The sequence below is a fragment of the Arachis hypogaea genome, chromosome 15 (assembly GCF_003086295.3).
Source record: "Arachis hypogaea cultivar Tifrunner chromosome 15, arahy.Tifrunner.gnm2.J5K5, whole genome shotgun sequence".
Taxonomy (NCBI): domain Eukaryota; kingdom Viridiplantae; phylum Streptophyta; class Magnoliopsida; order Fabales; family Fabaceae; genus Arachis; species Arachis hypogaea.
This window is the reverse complement of record NC_092050.1, coordinates 83,572,499-83,595,058: the sequence shown is the minus strand read 5'-3', so window position 1 is coordinate 83,595,058 and position 22,560 is coordinate 83,572,499. Positions and strand designations below refer to the sequence as shown.

Sequence of the window (22,560 nt, the reverse complement as noted above, 5' to 3'; positions counted from 1 at the left end):
CCTAGACTTTCTCTTTTATTAAATGAAGCTTGACTCTAATTTAGAGTGATCGTTGAAATATAAATTATATTTTTATTTTGGATTTTATTTTATAAATTATAATCTTAACATTTAGTTATAATAGTTTTTATTATCTAAATTATTTGCATCATTTTTACTCTTTTAATTCTTATTCACAATACACATTTTAGGTACTTTATTCTAATCCATTAATTGACTCTAATACCTAATAGGATAATTTCATAACTTACTGCGGTTTTACTAAAATTTGATATTTTGATATGACAAAAAGTTAAAAGGAGTGAAAAAATTTTGTGACCTTTGAAAGGGTAAACCAAACCAAACCAAACATTCACGATCATCCTTATTTTATTGATTGACTAGTTTCTTTAAGGAGAGTGTCAAAAGCAACACAATCACTGTCACAAGTGAGTTGTGACACTCACCAAATAGTTTATTCTGAACTCCCATGATATGTAAAGTGTCATTAAATTTTGGTAGAGTAAGGCACACACTCTCAAAACTAAAATAAAACAAACTAAAACTAACAAATAAAAGATCACATCATGGAAATCTTCCCTTTAAAAGGAGACCATACACAAGTTCACAACCAAGCTCGAAAGAAAGAAAGAAAGAAAGAAAGAAAGAAAGAAAGAAAGAAAGAAAGAAAGAAAGAAAGGGCTATTCCATTCAACCAGAAAAAAAAAAAAGAAAAAGATAAAAAATGGATGTAGAGAAAGTCTTCCACATGACTGGTGGAGTTGGCAAAACTAGCTATGCCAAGAATTCCTCACTACAGGTTCATTCATTCTCTCTTGATCACTTTCCTCGACTCTCTTTTCCAACCCAGATATACTGAATTTAGTAGCGGTGACATAAATTATGTTTAATTTATCCTTTTATGAAGATACAAAAAATAAAAAAATATTTTCGTATTTACATGTGTTTCTTGCACAGTCTAATTTATCATTTTTTAATTTTCTAACCATATGATAGAAGAAGGCATGTGATAAGGTGAAGCACATAATCATAGAAGCCGTTGAGGAGGTTTACCTTGCAACAACTCCAAAGAGCATAGGCATTGCTGACTTGGGTTGTTCATCTGGTCCCAACACTCTCTCAATAATCAAGGACATATTTCAAGCAATTCAAAGCATAAGCCACAAGATCATGATGCACCGCCGCCACCATCCCCACCACCTTATCTCGGATGAGTTCAGGGTTTACCTAAATGATCTCCCAACCAATGACTTCAACTCAATTTTTAAGGCCTTGCCTGAGTTCCACAGGCTTCTTAGGCAAGACAAGAATAAAGATAATAATGATGGGTTGATACCTTCCATTTTCATGGGAGGTTACCCTGGCTCTTTTTATGGAAGACTGTTCCCAAACAGTTCTTTGCACTTTGTCCACTCCTCCTACAGTTTACACTGGCTTTCAAGGGTACATCTATCTATCTCACATCTTCCTTATTTTTAGAGTTATGTCTAATGTTTTGCATTATTAGAATAATACACTTATTTTGGTATATTGCTTTAAAATAAATATTTAAAAAGACATAAATAAAAAATTATTTTGGTATTTTTTCTTTTATGATTGTTATGGTGTCTAATTTACTAAAAAAATTAAAAATTAATGTTTATCTAAAAAAAATAAATATAAATAATTTAAATATTTAAATTCAACACCAATTCATAAACACTATAAAATTGGTATTTTTTGTTTGTTATTTTTTATATTTAAAATGATAAAAATTATTAAATAAATTTTTTGTTTAAAATAAAATATTTATCTTATTTTCAAAATGTTATATTTTTTATAATTCCCAAAATAAAAAATAATTAGACATTTTGATGAGTTTTTCTCATAATTTTACACATTATATACTCATTCATGAATATTTTTATCCCACTTTTATCCACAACTTAACGTATGTTAGGAGTGTACTATTTTCTATAGGATGGAAAAGGGGTAAAATAATTAATTACCAAAAACAGGGGTAAAATAAAATTTTGTGCTAGCTAGATTCATAAATGATGTCCTTATTAATGAATCTAGCTAATTCATGAATTTTTCACTTTATTCTCACTACAGTACATCAAGCATATATATATCTCTCACTTTCATACACATATAATCAAGAATGGAACTTAGTTCAGACGATGGAGGACCATGTCCCTTTCCACCCCCAAGTTTTTATAAAAGAATTAATAGTATTAATATAAAAAAACAAATATAGTTTAATTGGTTTAAGTTTTACACTTTTATATATATTAAGTTTGTAAGATTTATTTTTACTTTCTGCATTTATTCAATCATTTTTAATTTTAAACATTAATATTTTGCGCTTAAACTTCAAAAAGTTTTCATAAATTAAAGATTTTATTAGTTTATTCATATAAATTAAAATTTCATTCTTATTATCATTTATTATTTTTATTATGAACAAAATTTTACAATTTTAATATTAGAATTAGTTGTAGTAAAATTAATTTCTTTTATTTAAATTATTATTTGTTTTACAATAACATCTTGGACTTAGTTTCAATAGATTTTTATAAATTAAAAGTCTTATTAACTTATTTATATAAATTAAAATTTTATTTTCATTATTATCAACTAAATTTTATATTAAGTAAAATTAATTTTTTTATTTATATAGTTATCTATTTTACAATTTTAATTCTAAATTTTTAAAATATTTTATAATATCTATCTATATAGTTATTTAATTATTTATTATCATATTAATAATAAAGTTAAAAATAATTATATTTATAAATTGTATTTTAATATAAATATTATTATATAATTTTTATATTAAGATTTTTATCCAAAAATTTTTTTCAAGTTCCACTGGATGTAACACAAATTATTATTAGCAGATATATTTGTACATGGTGCTGGCTTATGTATATAAAGAGGAGCAAAAGAAATTCATATAGTAGGGCTAAAACGTAAGATTTTTAAGTCTATTGTTTTTGTTTTTTAAATTTTTTTTTCAAATTATAGAGACCGTTTAGCAAAAAGTAAAATTAGAGGTCCGATTTCAGCTTTTAAATTTTTAAACTTTTTTTGAAATAAAAATAGAAGAGTCTTATTTAAATGTTCATTTTTTTATTTTTTAAAACAGAAATTAAAAAATATTTTAAAATTTTTTAATTCTACAAAAATAGAAATTGGAGGTCTAATTTTTTTTTCAAAGTCTGATTTTTTTACTTTAAATTAAATAGTATCACGTTTGAGAATAATATTCCAACAATTTATAATCTTAAAAAAATCATTTCCAACCCAATTTCAAAAGTAATTTTCATATAAAGGGGTCTATTTATATGAATGATTGATTTTTTCAAATTCAGAGAATAATTTTCCTAATTTGGCTTTTCACCTTTTTCATTATGCGCATGCCCTGGACCATACACATTGATGGTTTATTATGTCATCATCATGATGATGATTAATGATTATTCATGCAGGTTCCACCAGCACTATATGACAAGGAGGGAAATTCATTGAACAAAGGGTGTGTATACATTTCAGAGTCAAGCCCTGAAGTGGTTCAAAAAGCATACTTGAATCAGTTCCAACAGGATTTTTCGTTGTTCTTAAGATCAAGGTCTGAAGAACTAGTTGTGGATGGGAGGATGGTACTCATATTTCTGGGAAGGAGAGGCACAGAACATGTTGATAAAGGCAACTCTTTCTTCTGGCAGATTCTTTCTCGTTCATTTGCTATTCTTGTCTCACAGGTACATTTTTTTCCCGTGAATTGGAAAAGCATACATAGAAATATAATTTAGTATATCCTGAAATTGATCCTTATTAACGAATGTTAAATTAGATATTTTATTTTTCAATAAATTTTTATTATTTTTAAAGTCTTTAAGTATTAGTTTTATCAGATAATTTGTTCTTTTTATAACTTACAATAAAATATTTAATATATGTGTATTGAAAAAATAAATTCCTAGCATATTTTATTATAAAGCAACTAAATTCTAATAAAAATTATTATAAGATAAACTAGTCCTCTCTGGAGAAAAACCAATTTTTTTAAAGACTTCTAAAGTAATAAAAAATTGTTAAAATTCAAAACATCCAATTTAAAATTTGTTCGATACCAATTTGATTATTATGCCTTATAATTTTACGAGATAATAGTTCATGGCATCATTTACAATGGTATGGCCAAAAAGTCTAGATATCACATTTTTCTGAAGAGAGACAAAATTTTAGCATAAAATAAAAGTAAACATGTATGTAATCTAAGCTTTTAGTTTTTTTTTTTTTTTTTTCTAAAAAGCTTTTGCATAAAAAATTCGTTAAATATATAACTATTTATATATATATCTACCTAATAATTTAAGTTATTAGAAGAGACAATTTACAACAAATAAATGTATCACTACAAAAAAAAAAAAAAAAAAAAATAGAATAGTTACCAATTTTAGTGACCAAACAAGAGAAACCCAATTATAATGGTTTCTATCGATTATTCATACCAGAATTAAATAATATTTTAATTAGTACAAAAACATTATCATTTCTTTTATGTAAAAAAAATCATTCATGTAATCAAGTCTAAGATTACTTGTAAATTGAAAATATTTTGGTTTTATTTTAGTCCTTACATAAAAACGGTTTAAATCCAAATGTTTTTAAAATAATTTAGTTTAAGTCCCTGTTGTTATTTTGTTTAATTTGTAATCTATATATGAAATTAATATTGTTTTTAAAGTTTTCAAAAAATATGGTATTTGGCTTAAATAAGCTTTTGGACCCTATGAAAGGTTTCTTTTGGTAATAAAAATGAAACGTTGTCTAATCTAATTTAAGGCTTTGGTTTGCTCAATTAAGTGCTAATTTGATAGGCTACTAAAGCAACAGACTAAAATATTAGCATGACAGAATTAGTCTAACTAGTATATTTAATAGTATGGATGACAATAATATTACTTAAATTCGTAGGTATTCACTTTATCTTTATTCACTCAAGACGGGTAATTACCTATTCGAATGCAAGTCGAATTTTTAATAGGGTGGAATTTTGGACACGCCAGCGAGTTGGATTTAAGTGATATTTCTGATGTATATATAATAAATGTGATATACATAAAATAATTAGTAAAATAATTAATAATATTATATTATTTTTAAATTATATTTTAATTTATATTATTTATTTAATGATAGTTATATAAATTTTAAAATTTATTTTATTTGTTAAATTTTAATAATATAAGAATTGGACGGGTTAGAGTTCAATTTTTAATTTTACTGCCTATGAATAAAAACAAAACAAGTTTTATGTGGGTTATTGTAAATCAAAACGAAATCGAATTAAATAAAAACTCGCTACATTGTCATCCGTACTTAATAGAGCAAACTAATTAACAAAGAAATTAAAGTAGACAATTTTTAGATTTTACTGGCTCAAAATCAAAAGAAAAAAATTATATGGACAGAAAACAAAAAGAAAAGGTATGTTATAGCAAATAAAAACTTATTTAAGGCCTACTTTTGTACATATTCTTTGCAATAATACTTTCAGAATCCTGCTGAAATTGAGTTACAATAATATTTTAGAGACTACAACTATATATATATATATATATATATATACTCAATCAGTGAGCTGGCTAAACATATATTAAAAAATATTAGATACTAGAATTAATAGGAATAAAATAACGCAATTAAAATTTGTGAATGAGAAGAATTGAACAAGAATTTAGATAATAATAAAAATAATATGATAAAATGGTAAAATTATAATCTCTCACAATACATAAAAAAGTCTATAATACTCTTTTACGTATTATAAAAATTTTTATAAAAGGATTACATATATGAGAGACCTTACTACTTTTCTCTTAAAGTTTCACTCACTAATTCTATGCAAAATATGACATATAATAACAAATGCCTTAACCCTCTATATTTAGTATTTTGTGGAGGTGTATTTAGTTTACAAGTTGATCAAATTGTATACAAATTACACAAGTGTGTGTACTAGCTAGAGTCTTCTTTTACATTCATCTTTATCAAGTTGTATAACAAGTTGATAAATATCAACTTATGTAACAACTCATTCTTTGACTAAGTCAAAGATTGCAACCAAGCTAACTTATGTAGTTTCATGAGTCTTCTAACTTGATAAGAACCATTTCCATCATACTTGATTCTAGACCAAGCTTAAGTTCTATAATGTTCTTTAATTTTCTTGAAACTTCATCATGCTCCACTTGTATCACTTGTAACCTCTAGCCAATTTTGTTGATTTCAAACCAAAAGAAGAATTTTACTTCTTTTTTTCATAATCTTCCACTCAAAATTATTCTTTTGGGGTATTCTTGTTGCTCATATTTTCAATAGGCCAAGAGAAGATCTGCACCAATCAAATTTATCTGTATTGATTGGTTTTGTCATGATATCTGCAAGATTGTCCTTAGTGTAGATTTTTTGCATATCCACTTTTTCATCCTCCATTACTTCATGAACAAAATGATATTGAATGCCTATGTGCTTCGTTCTTGAGTGAAAGGCTGGATTCCTTGCGATGTGCAAGGGACTCTAACTGTCACAAAATATTGGAATCATATTCTGATTGTGCCCGAATTTGTCCATTAACCTTTGCAATCAAATTGCTTCCTTACAAGATTGGGTAGCTGCCATATATTCAGCTTCTGTAGTTGATAATGCTACAACTGCTTGTAATTTTGATAACCAACTTACTACACTTCCTACAAGTTTGAACACATAGCAAGTAGTGGATTTTTTTTTGTCAAGGTCTCCTGCGAAATTAGAGTCAACATAACCTTTGATGGTAAGTTTAGATTCTCTAAAATATAAAGCAACATTAAAAGTTCCTATGATATATCTCAAGATCCTCTTCACAGTACTCCAATGCTCTTTTCCTGGATTTGCGATGAATCTGCTGACCATCCCGACAAATTGAGAGATATTTGGTTTGGTGCAAATTCCACTACAGATGCATACGGTACTCGAGATATTTCTATCTTCTCTACTTCACTGCTATGACACATCTCAGAAGATAATTTAAAATTGATAGAAAGTGGAGTAGATATTGACTTACATTCTTGCATGTTGAAGTCCTGCAAGACCTTCCTCGAGTAATTTTCTTGGATAGCCAAATCTTCCTATCTTTTCTATCTCGCCAAATCTGCATCCCCAAAATCTTGTTTTTTGGTCCCAGATCCTTCATATCGAATTCCATAGCCAACTGAGTCTTTAATTCCTAGACACGATCTTTGTTGCGGCCTATCACCAACATGTCATTCACGTACAATAGCAGAATGATGAAATCATCAATACTAGACCTCTTGTAATAAGTACAATGGTCTGACTGAAGTCTGTTGTAATCAAGGCTAATAATGATGGAACCAAATCTCTTGTACCAACATTTTGGCACCTGCTTTAAGCTGTACAGAGATTTAGTTAACTTGCAAACCAAGTTTTCTTTTCCTAATTCTTTAAAGCCTTCTGGTTAGAGCATATATATTTCTTCTTCAAGTTCACCATGAAGAAAGGCAGTCTTTACATCTAGCACAAACTAATCTTATGGTAAAAATTCTAACTACTGGAGAAAAAATTTCATTCAAATCAATACCTTCTTTCTGAGCAAATTCCTTCACCACCTGTCTTGCATGATAACGTTCTATCTGGTCGTGATTGTCACACTTTATTTTGTAAACCCATTTGTTACCAATTGATTTCCTTCTGTTTGAGAGTGGGACAAGCTCCCACGTCTTGTTTCTGCATAGTGCTTCTATTTCTTCTTGCATGGCTGTCATCCATAAAGAAGACTCTGAACTTTCAATAGTCTCTTGAAAGGTTGATGGCTCTCCATTTTCATTAACAAAACAATATGCATCATGGCAAGTCCTAACATAGTCGGTATGCCATGATTATTTTCTCAGTTCACTTGTTCTCGAGCTTCAGCTGTTTCTTGTACAACTTGTTCAGGTTCTGCTTCAGAAGAGTCTTTTTCTCTAGACTTATCAGTCATGTATTTTAAAGTAGTTTCTTTAGTGCTATTATTATTTTCTTGCTTCTTTTGCAACTCGTTTTCAGCAAATATAATATCTCTATTGACAATAAGTTTGTGGACAGTAGGGTCCGACAAACAATATCCCTTTACATTACCAGCATAGCACAAGAAGATACACTTTCTTGATTTAGGATCAAGCTTTGTTCTTTCTTGGGTATTGAACATCACATACACAGGACATCCAAACATATGAAGAGAAGAATAATCAAGTGGCTTACCTTGCCACATCTCTATTGGAGTTTTCAACCTAATTGTTGTTGACGGCGATCTATTAATCACGTAGCAGGCTGTTTTGATTGCTTCTGCCTAGAAAGAATTGGCTAATCTTGCAGTCTGCAACATAGCTCGATTTCTTTCTAGAAGAGTTTTGTTCATCCACTCTGCAACACCATTTTACTGAGGTGTATATACAAATGTGAATTGCCTCTAAATACCCTCGTGCTTGCAAAATTCAATGAAATCATTATCAGTGTATTCTCCTCCATTGTCTGTCCTCAAGCACTTCATTTTCTCCCCAGTTTCGAGCTCTATTTGTGCCTTAAATTCCTTGAATACTGGAAACACATCTGACTTCTTCTTGATGGGGAATACCCACACTCTTCGTGAGTAATCATCTATGAAGGAGATAAAATATTTTGCTCCTCCTAGTGATAATTCTGGTGATTCCCACACATCAGAATGAATCAAGTCTAATATGTGCTTGCTTCTAATAGTTGATCTTTCAAATTTCAATATACGCTGCTAGCTTGTCACACAATGCTCACAGAAAGGTAGATTCACCATTTTAAGCCCTGGAAGGAGATTACGTTCTACAAGAACCTATAGACCATGTTCTGACATATAGCCTAATTTACGATGCCACAACATCTTTGTATCTTCTTGGTCAGTACATGAAACTGATGCTTCTACATCTCGAACTGTATCTCAAGAAAGCAAGTAGAGATTGGTTGTTAGCCATTTTGCCTTCATGATCACACGAGCACCATTAGTCACCTTCAACGATCTATTTTCAATATTAATCTTGTACCCTTGAGAATCTACAGCCCAATGGATAACAAATTTTTTCTCAGGCTATTCACATGTCTTACATCTTGAATTGTATGGATGAAACTATCAAACATCTTAATTTTGATGGTACCGATTCCCACAATTTCTAAGGCATGATCATCTCCCATGAGTACTGACCCTTTTGAAATAGGTTCATAAGTACTAAACCACTCCTGATGTGGAGTAATGTGATATGTTGCTGCACAATCCAATAGCCAGACATCAGCTAGTGGTTTATTGTCTTCATGACCAATAACAGCTTCAATGCACAAGACATCACCATCAACAGAGGTGTTTGCAACACAACCATGTGAGGTAGTTGCATTAGCAATTTTCTCTGTGCTCTTCTTGTTAGACCAACAATCTTTCTTTAAGTGTCATTTCTTGCCACAATTATAACAAGTAAGGTTCTTCTTTCGAGACCTTGATCTCCCACGACTTTAACCTCCACTAGAGCCACGTTCCATTGATCTGCCTCTCAACACCGACAAATTTTCTACTTGCTTTGAACTCTCCGTTTGACTATACTTATTTTTGTGCCTGCTTTCTTCTTCAAGAATAGCGGCAGCAACATCATCAAATCAAAGTTGATCAACAATATTGTTATTTGTGATGTTGATGATAAGTTGATCATATGAGTCTGGTAAACTTTGGAGAAGAAGTCAGCACATTCATTTTCTACAATTTGACACTTCATGGCTATCAGTTGTGAAAATACAGTATTAAAATTGTTGATGTGATCCGTCACCGATGTAGATTCACTCATACAAAGAGTATATAGCCTTCTTTTCATGAATATCCTATTGTAAAGTGACTTTACCTCGTACAACTTAGTGAGTGCCTCCCAAATCTCCTTTGCTATCTATTTTTCCGATATGCTTGACAATACGGAATCTGCCATAGCCAAGTATACATTAGCGACGGTGTTTCCCTCCATCTCTTTTTGAAACACCCTAATTAGCCTAAGCTTTACCTCGTGTCGTAAAGCAAAGGTTAACCAGAGATTACGACAGTTCTAAGCTCTTACATATAATATATATAGAAAGAATAGTATAATCTAGAAGCCCGATGAAGAATATAACTCAAAAACCGGATTCGAAAAGCGCAAACGTACTAACGAAGCTTCTAACTTAAAGCACAAAATATAGATAATATCATAGGAAACTAACCACGACTCGCGGAGTTTAAGCCGGCTAGCCATATACAGATAAACAGAAACCAGACAATAAAAACAGCTTATACAAGTTTTGTTCTCTCAAATACAAGCCTCTAGGCAAAACAAAATACAAAAGTGAGAGACATATATAAAATAAACCAAAAGACTCAAAAGATGTACGGAATCCTCCGCTCCTATCACCAACCAACAACTCACCGAGGTGGGTTGTGACCTGCATCTGAAAAACACAACAGAAATATGGTATGAGAATCAGAGGTTCTCAGTATGGTAACATTGCTCAATGATGTAGGATATAAGACCCTGGGATGCCAAAGGCAATCCTAATCTCCAGATCCATCACAAGATTCAAACTTAATGCATTCTAAAACACATAAGCATAAAATATAAACCTTAACATAAATAAACCGGGTAATCTATCTTAGGGGATTTCTATTCTAACCAAACACCGCTGTCCCACAGCCTTCACCAACCTATCCTCCATGTGATCCCATCGCCACCGCCTTCCGAACCTCCTCAATCCCAGTAGAAAACACAAATAATATACAATGCAAGTAAAACACAAGTATTGACATATAAGGCAATTAATTCAAATAGGAATTAGGCATGTTATATAAATAGGCAAGCCATTACAAGTAAACAAAGCATACAAACAGATAGAAAATGCATATGATGAATGCCTTCCCTACTGGCTATGATATCACATTGTCGGTTCAATTGCCAACCTGACACATCTCCATGGAGACGTCGCCTTCGGAATTCTCATATGGAAACCCCCGAGATATAGTGCTCGGATCACTGTCTAGGTACCGGTGCCTGCACGCTCTATAGATCCGAAGGGATGCGAGCGGGATACTCTTGCCACAGACCTCACATCTCAACGCAAGTGGGACGAACCACCATCCTTACGCCGCCGCCGCTACCTCGACAGGCGGGATCCAACCGCCGTCCCTGCCGGGCGCATAGCGTCTCATAATCTCAATATAAAACAACGGTACAGTGGTTTTTCAAAAAATAGTTTCAATATAAAGTGGATCCATCAATCTCATTCAGAGTCCTCGACTCATCTTAACCACCGTCAATCCACAATTCAGTTTCCGAACATCAACAATTCATAATTTCTCATCTCACATATCAATCACCCTTTACATGACATCCAACCATCCTCAGCCTGCCAGAAACCTAGGACTCCGTTTTCTAATTTTTTCCAAGTAATCAACTAAAACCCTTAGGTTATATCCCATGTTCTCAAACTCAAATCCAAGCCCAAAAATCTTAAAACGGTGTTATAGAAGCTTACAACCTTGTTAGGAATGTGGAATAGTTGAAAACAAGGAAAATGTTGAGAAACAGGACGTGTGCGGCCGCACAGGGGTGTGTGCGTGTGCACGCTCTGGAAGATTTTGAAAGTGTGCGTACGCACAGGGATGTGCGTACGCACAGGTACTAAAATTTGTAAAATCTATTCACTCGCACAACCTGTGCCAGCGCCCCCAACAGATTGGCCTCCCCAACGTGTGCGTACGCATAGGTGCGTGCGTCCTCACAGGTTGCAATTTATCATTGGTGTGTGCGCGCACCAGCTGTACAATCTTACTATATCCTTGATGTACAATCTTGCCAACTCCTCCATAGAACAGTTTACTCGGATAGGCAGAAAATGAGCGGATTTGGTTAAGCGATCCACGATCACCCAAGTCGCATCAAATCCCGACCTAGTCCTTGGCGAACCTGTCACAAAATCCATCGCGATTCCTTGCCACTTCCACTGAGGAATCTCAAGTGGTTGTAGCATTTCTGACGGTTTCTGGTTCTCTATCTTTACTTTCTGGAAAGTTAAACACTTGGATACCACTGTAGCTACATCTCCCTTCATCCCAGGCCACTAGAACATCTTCTTTAAGTCATAATACATCTTCGTGCTTCCGGGATAAATAGAAAATCCACTATTGTGAGCTTCTGACAACAAATCTTGTCTCAAAATTCCAACATTCGGTATGCAAATTCTTCCCTTATATCTCCATAATCCTTCACCATCCTTGGTGAATTCTCCAAGTCTCTTCTCACCAACTGGTTGAAACAATTGCTGAAGCTTTTGCTCATCTTGCTGAGCCCTTTGGATCTCCGTCTTAAACGTACTTAAAATCTGTAATTGGTTCAAACAAGCTCTTCTGGCAACTTCACTAATATCCAGCTTAGGATCCATGAACTTATCCACTAACTCCTCTTCCTTGATTCTCATCCAAGAAATTGTTAAAGATTTCGGACTCAATGCGTCTGCTACCACATTCGCCTTCCCAAGATGATAACTCAACTCGAAATCATAATCTTTAAGCAACTCCATCCACCTTCTCTGGCGCATATTTAGCTCTTTCTAATCAAAGATGTACTTGAGACTCTTATGATCAGAAAAGATGCTAAACCTCACTCCATACAAGTGGTGTCTCCAAATTTTCAATGCAAATACAATCGCCGCTAATTCCAAGTCATGAGTTGGGTAATTCACCTCATGCGGTCTCAGTTGACGCGATGCGTAAGCCACCACATTCCAATATTGCATTAACACGCAACCCAAACCCTTTAGTGACGCATCACAATATACTTCAAATGGTTCATGCAGTTCTGGTAAGACTAGAACAGGTGCTGAAGTTAACTTCTTCTTCAAAGTCTGAAAACTCTCTTTACACTCCGATGTCCAAACAAAAGGCACCTCCTTCCTTGTCAACTTGGTCATTGGTAGTGCAATCCGGGAAAATCCTTCGATAAACCTTCAGTAATATCCAGCTAAACCCAAGAAGATTCTGACTTCCGTCACTGTCGTCGATCTTTCCCATTCTATCACCGCTTCTACCTTAGAAGGATCCACCGCTATCCCACCTTTGCTCACTACGTGACCTAAGAACCTTACTTCCTCCTTCCAGAACTCGCACTTTGACAACTTAGCGTACAATTTTTGCTCTCTTAAGATTTGCAACACAATTCTCAAGTGTTCCTCATGCTCCTTTGCCGTCTTAGAGTAAACCAAGATGTCATCTATGAAAACCCCCATGAATTTGTCCAAAAAGGGACAAAACACTCTGTTCATGTAATCCATGAAAACAGCAGGTGCATTCGTTAACCCAAAGGACATTACCACAAAGTTGTAGTGTCCATAGCATGTCCTAAACACGGTCTTAAGGATATCATCCTCCGTCATTCTTATCTGATGGTAACCAGATCTCAAATCAATCTTGAAAAATACTCTAGCTCTTTTCAATTGATTCATCAAGTCATCTATCCTTGGTAGTGGGTACTTGTTCTTCACAGTCACTTTATTCAACTGTCAGTAACCCACACACAGTAGCATTCTTGCATCTTTTCTCTTCACCAATAAAACTGGCGCTCCCCACGGTGATACACTTGGTCGAATGAACCTCTTGTTCAGCAGCTCTTCCAACTGAGTCTTTAACTCCGCCAGCTCTATCGGAGACATTCTATACGGTGCAATCGACACTGGTCCGGCTCCCGGCACCAATTCAATCACAAATTCAATTTCCCTTTGAGGTAGGAACTCAAGGATATCTTCCGGGAATACTTCAGGAAAATCTCTAACCACCGGTATCTGATCCAAGTTCTGGGCATCACCCAACGCATTAGCAACCAACAGAATATAACCTTGACACTCCTCCTCTTCCTCCTCCTCCTCCTCCTCCTCCTCCTCCTCCTTCGTTATCGCCATGACCAATAACACTAATATTTTGCAAACATCCTTATTAGTTCTGATTTTATCTGATACCATCATAAAATAATTTCGGTTCATTTCTTAGTTTATTTTTGTTCATTTGTGTGTTAATTGAGGTTCACTTGATGCTGCTGATAAGTATTGACCAAATTTCTTAAGTAATTTCAGTTCATTTCTGGATCCAAATGAACTTTAGATAAACTAAGAAATGAACCGAAATTACTTAAGAAATAAAAAATTTGGTCAATAATTATCAGCAGCATCAGGTGAACCTCAATTAATACACAAATGAACTAAAATTACTTTAGTTTTTGAACAAGTAGTCAAAAAGACTCAATCATTAACAAAAACACATACAATCTATTTCTGGATCCAAATGAATCTCAATTAAACTAAGAAATAAACCGAAATTACTTAAGGAATAAAAAATTTGGTCAATACTTATCAACAACATCAAGTGAACCTCAATTATTTCACAAATGAACTGAAATTAGTTCAATTTTGATCAAGCAATCAAAAAGACACAATTATCAATAAAAACACATTGAATTCATTTATGGATCCAAATGAACCTCAACTAAAAGGAGGAAAATAGAAAACACAACAACAACAGCAGCAATAAAAGAATGACGATTGAGAGAAAATACGCGAAGAAGAAGAAGGAGGAACGCAAAGAAGAAGAAAGAAGAATGCGAAGAAGAAAGAGAAGGAATGCAAAGACGAAGAAGGAAGAAAGCAAAGAAGAAGAAGGAAGAACACGAAGAAAAAAGAACGCGAAGACAAAGACGAAGAAGGATATATTTTGCGTTATTGAAATGTGCGTGTGTATGCGCTGGTGTGATGAAAATGGTTTTTGTTGAGTTTGGGTCAATTTAATTAGACTTAATTGCAAAAAATATTTGGATGTGTAGTTAGACTATACACTTTATATATCATACTAATTACTAACTGTCTACTACTAAGTACTTACTGATATAACATAGTTACAGTAAGTTATCTAACCTTAAGGTTATAACTAATAATGATCATTATTAGTTATCATTATTAGTTATAACCTTAAGAAGGATTTAAGGATTCATTTAAATAATATAACTATCCGAATTTTTGCTAGCTAATACTCTAACGAAAAGAGGAAAAGGTTATCTTTGCTACTGCTTAAAAATAATTGATCTTGTAAAGTGTGATTTCCCAATACTTACAATTTTTTTTTGCTCCACTTAAATTTTGTATGGCGTAAGCCTATGCTTTATAAGATCAATATAGAGAAAAATTAAAAAGATTCAATTTCGTTTTTTGCATATTTTGTTCTAGTCCTGTTCCTTTATTCTCGACTCTATTCCCTTTATCTTATATCTTGAAATACTAATTCCTAGCTTTTGGTAACTTTGTAAAAAGAAATTCTTAATCAGTGTCCGGCTGTCCGCATTGTTTATCAAAACACATTTTTGTAATGACTAATTACTATTTTTATAAAATTTTATTAAGGATATATTCACCTAAGAAAACTTAGAAAAGGAAAGAAAATATTCTTACTGATTTTGTTCAGTTTCATCACACCCATTCATTTTTTTTCTTAACATTCCAGCCTAGTATAGCTTTCAAAATTTTAATCTCCCCATATCATTATATCAATATATCATCGGTCCTTATCATATGCGCTGTTTATATTCTCTCTCTGTTTTCTTTTTCCTCTAACTTTTTCCTTTATTGTCGAGGCATTCATTTAAGCTAGCTAGTGCTGTAAGTTCTTGTTGCGGTTATTTTTTAACAACAAAAATCCATGGCATCAATAAAGTTTCAAAAGTTTTCTATACATACAAGACTCTCATGAATTCACCTAAGGAGGATTAAACCGATATACATAAACAATTATATATTTTAACACATATGTTCACGCAATAACTTTTTAGACTTGAAACATGAATTATATATAAATTTTCTTTTTGTCAAATATTGAAATTCTATACAATAAAAATCAAAATTTAAATTTTTAGATCATAATATTTGGTACTAAATGTTCTAATAATATATTATGAAATCAATCATCTTCCACAAAATGTAAACATCCAACAATAGCAATTGAATATAGTTGGTGCAGAATTATATTTTTTATACATGATTAAATAATAATGAATTTGTTGTCTCCTTCTTTCTTAATTTTCTTTTTTTACCTATATCTATGGTTTGACTAAAGGGAGGAATAGAACAAGAGAAGCTTGATTCATATGATGTACATTTCTATGCACCTTCAAGGGAAGAAGTAGAAGAGGAGGTTAGAAAACAAGAGTCAATAAAATTGGAGAGGCTAGATACCATTGAGATGGATACAATTGAACAAGGCATTGAAAGCTATGGTACAACGGTTGCAAAGGCAGTGAGAGCCATCCAAGAATCAATGATCTCAAGCCACTTTGGGGAAAAGATCTTAGACGCTTTGTTTGATAATTTTGCTAGACTTTTGGATGATGAATTGGTCAAAGAGGACATAAAACCCATCACTTTTGTTCTGGTTCTTAGAAAAATATGAATATTTAGAGGGAAAACGAAAGTTGAAGAAAAGAAAATATTCTCAAAGTGTTATTTAATTCGCACTACTAACAAGCTACATTACATGTGTGTTTAAATTTGCAGCCAGTGACCAGTGAGTATCTATCTAATTATTGTGATAGTTTTTGCTTCAAGTGTGTATGTACACTATTTTATTAATTTCGTGCACCAAGCATATATAGCGGGACTGTGAGAGTACTTAGCATATTTAATACTCTATTAATTCTTTTTTGTTTGTCACTTAAGTTTTTATTTTATTTTTTCTCGGAATTTATTTGCAGGACCATAGACACACTTAGCTTCTTTAATAAACAATTTATTGAATGTTTTCAATTAAAATATCATTTTTGTCTCCAACATTTGGGGTAAGTCCCAAAGTTGTCCCTAACGTTTCAATCGTCCTATTTAAGTCTCTAACGTTTTAAAATTGATTCAATGTTGTCCTGCCGTTAGGGATCCGTTAACAGAATTGACGGCGGGACAAAATTGAGACGATTTTGAAACGTTTGGGACTTAAATAGGACGAAAACGTTGGGGACGAAAACGATACATAGAAATAAATTTTAGTTTTATCCTTCAATAATATCAATTTTTTACTGTACATAGTATTCAATTATTTTTTAATCACATCTAAGTAAATTACATTTAATCACACTACTTTCATTTTAAATAAATTTTTTTATATTTTATATTAACTTATAACTTTAAGTGTAAAATTATAAAAAAATAAATTTATTTAGAATGAAAGTAATGTGATTAAGTATAATTTACTTAGATGTGATTAAAAAATAATTGAATGATGTGATTAAAAAATAATTGAATACTATATACAGTAAAAAATTGATATTATTGAAGGATAAAACTAAAATTTATTTCTTTGTATCGTTTTTGTCCCAATGTTTTCGTCCTAATTAAGTACCTAACGTTTTAAAATCGTCTCAATTTTGTCCCACCGTCAATTTTGTTAACGGATCTGTAATGGTAGGACAATATTGAGCCAATTTTAAAACATTATAAACTTAAATAGGATTATTGAAATGTTAGAAACAACTTTAAAATTTACCCCAAACGTTGAGAACAAAAATGATACTTTACTCATATTAAATAATTGTCTACATTAAAATTTTTATGCGGATGTAGTAATGAGTCATTAATAACATCCTATTCACTTGTAACATATAAAGAGAGAGTGTCAAATAGACTTAACGTGAGTGATCGTATCAAGGTTCAGAAAACTGGACCGGTCATCAAATTGTTCTAGTTACTGGTTTACTGATTTATTGGTTTAACCGGTCCAATCGGTAGTTCAACTGGAAAAATCGTTTTAGAATAGAATAATAAATAAATTATAAATAAACATCCTAAAATATAATTATAGTCTAATATAAATCTTAAAATATCTTCAAAATTTAAAACACTACATAAAATATCATCAACCAAATACATATGATCTTATCAAAATTCAAACTCAAAAGTTAAATAGTAATAAAAGCATATCTAAATATTAAATTCCAACATCATGGTTTATCAATCATCAAAATCCGCAAGAACTTGTTGTAAATCTACTTCGGTGGGATGATCTTCACCTTCATTCCCACCCTGTTGAGCAGAAGAATTAAGAGATGCAGCATAAAGACCACTACTACCACCGCCACTTTGATATAAATCAGCATCAATTTCACCTAATAAAATACACATGTTATCATTATATTATAAACTAACAACATTCTAATAAATCATTAGAAACTAAATATACTATACTCACGCAATAAGTCATCCACATTACTAGGAAGATCAGGCTCTTTCTCTACAACCTCTTCAGTCACCCAAAAGTCAACTTGACTGATGCTTTCATAATCAATTGGATCATATTGTGTCTTTTGCTTTCTTTTTTCTTTTTCCTTCCTAAAAAGTTAAATACAATATATGAAGATTTAATAATTTACAAATTTTTTATGATAAAGATTACAAATGAAACGATATGATATTTCATGAAACATATATTACCTGGATTTAAGACGCAAATTATAGGTAACATAAACAATGTCATTCAATCTATCATGCTCCAATCTATTTCTTCTTTTTGTATGAATCTGGTCAAAAAGACTCCAATTTCTCTCACACCCAGAAGAAGCAGATGGTTGGCTAAGAATGCGAACAACTCTCTTTTGTAAACATGGAGCAGAGCCTCCGAATAACCTCCACCATTCGTCTACCAATTATAAAACCATAACATATTAGAAGATATCAATTAAGAACACAGGAGCATAAAACAATTTACTGTTAATTAAACAAATATTCAGCCATATTCTTACCAGGCTTAAGTTCAGATGCAGCTCGAATGGCTTCTTGTCTATCAAAACTTTTCTTCCGATCTCTATATAAATGTATTTCTTTCATTGCCTGAACTGAATCCAACTTGTTACACTTGCAATACATGGTAACAAGATCAAGCAAACCTCGCATAACATCAGATGCTTCTTTATAATTTTCATTAAAAAAAATTTAGGATTTAGGAAGTAAGCTGCCGCATGAATATCTTTCTTCAAATGCTTGTCCCATCTTGAGTTGATAATATCTATGTACGGCTGATATGCAGTCTTGGATTGCCTAAACATCTCCTTAATTGCATCTTCTGCCCTTAGCATTCCTTCATAAACATATCCCAAAGATAGTTTGTCATCAGCATCAACAATCCTCAGCAAGTGAATCAGAGGGCCGACAAGTTTACATACAATAAAGCAATCGTCCCAAAATTTGCAATCCAAAATAATAGCACTCATAGCTCTACCAATAGCATTCCTTTTTAATTTGTGATCAGTGAAAATTGAATCTACAACCAATGCTTGCAACTCCTTTTTACGGTCAAAGATTCTCTTCAATGTGATAAACACAGTTGCAAAATCGGTTGCACCAGGACGTACAATTTCTCTCCAATGAGGTCTTTGTCCTAGCCAAGATAAGAAAACCGTATGATTGTACACAAATACTGTGATCTTTGAAGCACGTGTTGCAAGATTAGAAATATGCGCCATGCTGCTTATATCATTTAAAATAAGATTAAGGCAATGAGCAGCACATGGTGACCAATAGATATTATCATATTTTCTATTGATAAGCCTACCAGCAGCAACATAATTGGCCGCATTGTTAGTCACAACATGCACAATATCATTAGGGCCAATCCATTCAATCACCTCAGAAAACAAATTACACAAGTGTGAAGCATTTTTTTACCATACTGGAAACATCTATTGATTTCACGAAGCACAAACCTTTAGAACAATACACCAAGAAATTGATTGACGTTCTTTGTCTTTGATCTGTCCAACTATCAACCATGAGGGTACATCCAGTTTCATTCCATCCAAACTAGCATTTTACTAGCAACTAGCATTTGACTTTCTCTTTTAAGATCAGCCAACAAATGAACCCTTAACTTATCATAAGAAGGCCCTTTGTAACCAGGTCCAATGCTAGCAACACCATCCAACATATCTTGGAAAAATGGCGACATCACAGCATTAAATGAAATTTTACAATCCAAAAGCCACCGAGCAAACCGTTTATCAACCTCGTGTATCGCCTCTTTGTTTTGCAAAACACTTTTAATACTTGGTTAAGCTCCTGAAGTTGTTCTTGGTGCAAACATAGGAGGAATGACTTTGGCTTTTTTCTTTGGATCACCTCCAACTCCTTGCTGACTCAAAGTACGCTGCTGTTCCTGTTCTTCTTGAGCTATTGCCTCATCAATTGCATCCTCTACCTCATCACCACCCTCTTCACCAAAACTTACTTTTTTTTCTTTTTGTTGGTCTGAATTTCTTTCAACAAACTTTCCATCTATTTTCCACATCATATGGAACTTTAGGACATTTTTTCACGTCTCCAGTAATCTTTGCTAGATGTTTCTTCATCATGTGAATTCCACCTCCATTGAAAACTTGTAGACAAAATAAACATTGATATTGTGGTTTTCCATTCACCATTTGTAGAGCAACATATTTCCAAGCTAAATCTATTTTTCCCCGTAGGTTAGAAGAACATTGTGACTGACTATCGTTAGCACTACGGGAATTAGGATTAGCAGCATCATTCGAAATAGGAGTATCGATAGGCATGTTATTATTCACACAAGCATTGTTATCAGTAGTTGCATCTTGATTAATACTATTTTCCATAACTGAAATTAATAAAATAGATATGAAATTAAAAACAGCCACAAGCCCACAACACAATGAACATTAACAATGAAAATTAACAGCATGAAAATTAACCATGGTTAAAAACCTAAAGCAGGAGCCAAACACAATAAAAATTAATAGCATGTTCTTAACCACAACACAAAACCATATCAGCAATTCTACCTACAGCAATTCTGCCTACAGCAATTCTGCCTACAGCATTCAGCCATTCAACAATATTACAAAATAGAGTAAGTTTCCACTTTCCAGCATTAACAAAACAGAGGAACAAATTAACAATTACAAAGTAACAAATTAAAATAGAGTAACAAATTAACAATTACAAAGCAGCAAAAGTGCAAAACACTAAAACAACAATAAATTGAACAAAAATCGCATAACGGGTAAACTAAGAACGTCTTCATGTTTCTATATCAAACTATCAACTGAGGAAAAAAAACTCCTAGGGTGAATTTGGAATACAATAAAATAGAAATTGGAATTAGATTAATTTTAAGATTTTTTTTTCTTATACTAAACAACAAACAGAAATTGAAGACCGAAGAAGACCGAAGAGGCGAAGAACAAAGAACCAAGACCCAAGATGAATTGAAGAATTAATATTATGGAACAAAAATTGAAGAGGAAGTTCAGAGAAGATGAAGACGACGAGTCACTCACCTGGGTTCGAGAGGCCAGCGAAGACGATGGAGGGCTACTGGACTGGGAACCAGGCGACGATGGAGGGCTACTGGTGCTGAGGACCAAGCGACGGCGGTGGCGCTGATGACTTGAGAACTGCGGCGACGACGGATGGAGGGCTACTGGGCTGGGAATGCTTCAGACTTCAGAGGGCTAGGGTTCATTGTGAGACTGAGATAAATGAATGGGGGTCGAGGGAAGAAGAGGGGGCTTCACGAGTGGGTCGAGTCGGGTAATCGGGTTTCATTTTTTAAAACAATTAAAAAATGGCGTCGTTTAAAGGAACCGGCCAGTCACCGGTCCGGCCAAACCGGCCAATTTTTGGCCGGTTCCCCGGTTTTTGAGTGGTTCTTTCTCCAGCGGTTATTGAAGGAGGACTGGACCGCTTGCATTGCCGGTTCGTGTTAAACCGATCGAACCAGCTAGTCTGGTCCAATTTTCAGAACCTTGATTGTATGACTTACAAAGAGAAAGTGTCAGATAGACTTAACATGAGTGATGCAAAAATTTGGGAAAAAGAGATGGAGACAACTTGTGAGGAAGATGAAAACAAAAATTTAGTTTGTGAAGGACATGTTCTTATGAACAAGTGAGTAAGTGATTAGATAATAGTCAAAATATATAGGCCAAATCTACCACACCGCCTTGAATAGATGAAGTTTTGACCCTAAATAAATAAATAAAAGATGTAGAAAGAGAATATATGAAAGAGGTTATTAGAGAAGCAAAGATATAAAAATTGTGAAAGGAAAGATTCAAGAGATGATGGAATGAAAGAGACCAAGGTAAAAATATAACATCACAACTTTTAGCATTTCATGCTGCAATCACAACAGTACTAGTTGTCAGGAGTTACTAACCAGTCGATTTATGAAACTCTATATACATCTATATAGTTTATATGTAATAAGAGCACACTACAACATTTTGGGTTTATGACTACGTTTTTGGTCACGGTTTTTAACTGTGACAAAAAAAGCTATGGTCACAACTTTTTAAAAAATGGTGATCATAGAGTACTTATAGTCACGGTTTTTTAAAAAAGGTGGTCTAAAAGGATCTATAGTCACGGTTTTAGGAGTGACCTAAAGAGGTATATGGTCACAGTTTTTTA

General features: G+C 32.8%; 1 protein-coding gene across 1 annotated transcript; it reads left to right on the top strand.

The window, feature by feature from the left end:
* Positions 1-461: 461 nt before the first annotated feature.
* LOC112750392 (probable methyltransferase TCM_000336) lies at positions 462-16,800 on the top strand. The gene is made up of 4 exons (XM_025799107.3): positions 462-799; positions 997-1,443; positions 3,477-3,749; positions 16,208-16,800. Exons 1-4 carry the CDS (start codon positions 725-727, stop codon positions 16,538-16,540), a joined length of 1,128 nt encoding a protein of 375 aa, XP_025654892.1. The 5' UTR covers positions 462-724; the 3' UTR covers positions 16,541-16,800.
* The last annotated feature ends 5,760 nt before the right edge of the window (positions 16,801-22,560 follow it).